This window comes from Carlito syrichta, unplaced genomic scaffold (genome assembly GCF_000164805.1).
Source record: "Carlito syrichta isolate Samal-C Ts95f unplaced genomic scaffold, Tarsius_syrichta-2.0.1 Scaffold302301, whole genome shotgun sequence".
In the NCBI taxonomy this organism is placed as follows: domain Eukaryota; kingdom Metazoa; phylum Chordata; class Mammalia; order Primates; family Tarsiidae; genus Carlito; species Carlito syrichta.
The window spans coordinates 191,527-195,135 of NW_007246397.1; the positions used below are offsets into that span (position 1 = coordinate 191,527).

General features: G+C 62.6%; 1 protein-coding gene across 1 annotated transcript in view; it reads left to right on the forward strand.

The window, feature by feature from the left end:
* Positions 1 to 3,609, forward strand: part of ADAMTS7 (ADAM metallopeptidase with thrombospondin type 1 motif 7) — a 45,778-nt gene that overhangs the window by 30,979 nt on the left and 11,190 nt on the right. Inside the window, 5 exon segments of the mRNA XM_021711452.1 lie at positions 3 to 87; positions 308 to 441; positions 1,199 to 1,319; positions 1,964 to 2,208; positions 2,494 to 2,635. Of these exon segments, the coding sequence (XP_021567127.1) occupies positions 3 to 87; positions 308 to 441; positions 1,199 to 1,319; positions 1,964 to 2,208; positions 2,494 to 2,635 (727 nt within the window).

Here is a 3,609-nt window from a genome sequence, read left to right on the forward strand (position 1 = left end):
CCTCCTTCCGCCAGGTCCAGTGCAGCCACTTCGACGCCATGTTCTACAAGGGCCAGCTACACACGTGGGTGCCTGTGGCCAATGATGGTGAGTCCATGGGGACACTGAGGCTCAGAGGACAGGGGGTATGGCTCCAGGTGTACCCAGTGAGGTGGGCAGGAAGCCCAGTCTCCACCCCAGCCCTGGGCTGCCCCCACTTTCCCCCAGGGCCACCACTGCTCCCAGCCCCTGCCAGCGTGTGCAGAGTGGTCTCCCTGGTCCTCTGGCCCTGGCTGTCCCTGATGGTGCCTCTCCTTGGGCCCCCCAGTGAATCCCTGTGAGCTGCACTGCCGGCCCTTGAATGAGTACTTTACTGAGAAGCTGCGGGACGCTGTGGTGGATGGCACCCCCTGCTACCAAGGCCGTGTCAGCCGGGACCTGTGCATTAATGGCATCTGCAAGGTGTGTTGGATGGGGGGGCTCCTGGCACTGCTCGCCCCGAGCTCCATGTCAGGCACTGGGTCATCCCTGGTTTCCTCCTGGCCTCCCTCCCCAGGTTGTGCCGTCGGCCTTCCCAGCCCCTGCCCCCATGACATCTAAGACAAAGCCCCCACCTGCTAACACTGGAGACACCCCCCAGTCAGGCCTGCCACCCTCAGCCTCTCCACCACGGCCTCCCCTCCTTGTCCTTGTTGACTGCACGTGATCCCTTACATGCCTGCACCAGCATGGCCCCAGCCAGGACACCAGGCAATGGCTCCACCTCATGCCAGCTGGCTCACCCCGGGCGGCGGCTTCCTCAGCCATAGCAGGGGCTTCACCAAGGGGGTACAGGTGACCTGCAGGGCTCTGAGTGCCAGAGTCACACTCGGTATTTGGTGTTGAGTCCTATTTATTTCTAGTGGCAGTGGTGGCCGTTTCTCCCTGCCCGTGTCCCCTCTTGCCCTCCAAGGCCTGGGCTCAGAGGAGGAGCAGCAGGGAGGCGCTGCCTTTTGGAAAACTTCCCCAGCTCTTGTCTCATGGGATTCCCACACTGCCTCCCCGAGGAAACCGAGGCTCAGAGAGGCAGACAGTCATGGCACAGCTGTGGCGGGGCAGGGCTCCCGACCCCTGCTCCGAACTCTGTCCTGGAGCCCCTGGCAGGCCGGAGGCTGGGGGCCCAGGACCCGGCCTCTATCCCAAGGGGCCTTCCACCCACCCCGCACCCTGTGTGTTTCAGAACGTGGGCTGCGACTTCGAGATCGACTCGGGTGCCCTGGAGGACCGTTGCGGTGTGTGTCACGGCAATGGCTCCACCTGCCACACCGTGAGCGCGACCTTCGAGGAGGCGGAGGGCCTGGGTATGGGGTGGGGCAGCTGTGGGGGAGGGTGTGCCCTTAACCTTGCGGCCCTTTCCCCACGTTCCCCCAATCCCCTGGTCCCCACTCAGGCTGCAGTCAGAAGGCAGGGAAGCCTTCTTGCTTGGCCGGAATTCTTGCAAGAGTCGGGGTCCCTTGGCTCAGGGGAGTCCTCCTGTCCCAGGGAGCCCAGACAGGGCATGTCAGGCTTGTGTGTAGCCCCTGGCCCTCTCAGGGGGTTGCTGTCTTCTTAGGCCACCTCAGAGAGGCTCCGATTCCTCACCTCGGGGTCTGTTTTGCACATACTGCTTAAGTGCTGACTGTATGCTAGGTGAGGGGGACATGGAGGTGAAGAGCTCATAGTCTGACAGAGTGACAGAAACTTTTAGTGTGACAAATGCAGTGAGGGAGGCCCAGGGGACTGGGAGAGCACTGAGGAAGAAGATCTTGCCCTGAAGAAGCCAGGGCAGACTTCCCGTAGGAGGTGGATCATAAGGGATTCTGACGGGATGAGGAAGGACATTCCAAATGGTGGAAAGAGCTTGGGCAAAAGCCTGGAGGCAGGCAGGACCAGGTGGGGAGAGAGATGAGGGAAGAGGGTGGAAACAGCCAACCCTCTCATCCCTGGGCATGACTCCTGGCCACAGGGTACGTGGATGTGGGGCTGATCCCGGCCGGAGCGCGCGAGATCCACATCGAGGAGGTGGCTGAGGCCGCCAACTTCCTGGCGCTTCGGAGCGAGGACCCGGAGAAGTACTTCCTCAACGGGGGTTGGACCATCCAGTGGAACGGGGACTACCAGGTGGCAGGGACCACCTTCACGTATGCCCGCACAGGCAACTGGGAGAACCTTACATCCCCGGGCCCCACCAGCGAGCCTATCTGGATCCAGGTACCTGTTCCCTGAGGCCCAGCACGGGAGGTGGAGTCCGCAGGCCCAGCCCTCATGGCAGGGAGTCCTGGAGGAGTAAGCCCTGGGGTGCCACAGAGCCTGGCTCTGGGCCCGACCCTACTGCTGGACCTCTGCCTCAGTTTCCCCATCTCTAAAATGACCCCAGGGCACAGCCCCGGTTCACAGAGGTGGCCGGGGCCAGCTCCTTTAGGATGCCTGCCCGGGGTGGTGGGACAGCGCGGCTGGGCAGGACCCCTCGTGCTCATGATGCCCCCGCCCGCCCAGCTGCTTTTTCAGGAGAGCAACCCCGGGGTACGCTACGAGTACACCATCAACAGGGAGGCTGGCGGCCACGGGGGCATCCAGCCACCCGAGTTCTCCTGGCACTACGCGCCCTGGACCAAGTGCACAGTCACCTGTGGTACAGGTGAGAAGAAGGGTGGCTTCAGACACCACCAGCAGGGGCTTCGTCTCCGGGCAGGGACGCTGACCTCAGCCTCCTACTCACTACTCGCTTGCTGGGCCGCATGGGCTTGGAACTTGACTTCTCTGAGCCTCGATTCTCCATCTGTAAGATGGGAGCCCAGGAGAGGCAGCAGAGGCAGGTAGAGCAGCGCTGGGCCGTGGTGGGTGCGCGTAGCCTCCACTTCCTCTTGCTCCCCGCCTGCAGCTCTGGGGTCTCCCACCTGCGACTGCTCCATGTGGAGATCTGACCTTCCCACTCCCAGAGCCTCGAGGACACCTGTCAGGGTGGTCCCTTCCCCTCCTGTGGCCCCTCCAGGGAGGCCCGGGGCCTCTGGCTCCCTGGGCTGCTGCCCCAGGTGGGGCTTTGTGGGCGGGAAGAGGCGAGGGATCAGTGGCAAGGCAGTGGGGATGGAGAGACTGGGGTGTCACTCGGACTTGACCCGGGCCTGCTCACCACGTTTCCTTACCTGTTTGAACTATTTATAAAAAGTATAGGCCAGGCTCGGCTCAGTCTGTAATCCCAGCACTTGGGAGGCCAAGGCGAGTGGATTGCCTGAGCCCGCAGGTTCGAGACCCGCCCGGGCAACTTGGCGAGACCTCGTCTCTACGATAAATCAAAAACTAGCTGGGTGTGGTAGCGCATGCCTGTCGTTCCCGCTACTTGGAAGGCTGAGGCGGAAGGATCGCCAGAGCCCAGTGGGTCGAGGCTGGGGTGGCCGGGAGCATGCTACTGCCTTCCAGTCTTGGCAACGGAGTGGGACTCCGACTAAAAAAAAAAAGTATAGCAATTGGACTAATCTCACTCTTCCTCCCCAAGGCTCTCTCAGTTCCCCCGCTCTGCTCCTGAGTCTCCCCCTTGTGCTTAGTCTCCTTTCCCCCTCAGTCTTCCCCCACCTCTCGGACTCCCTGGCCCTGCCCCCTTGGTCCCCCCCCCAG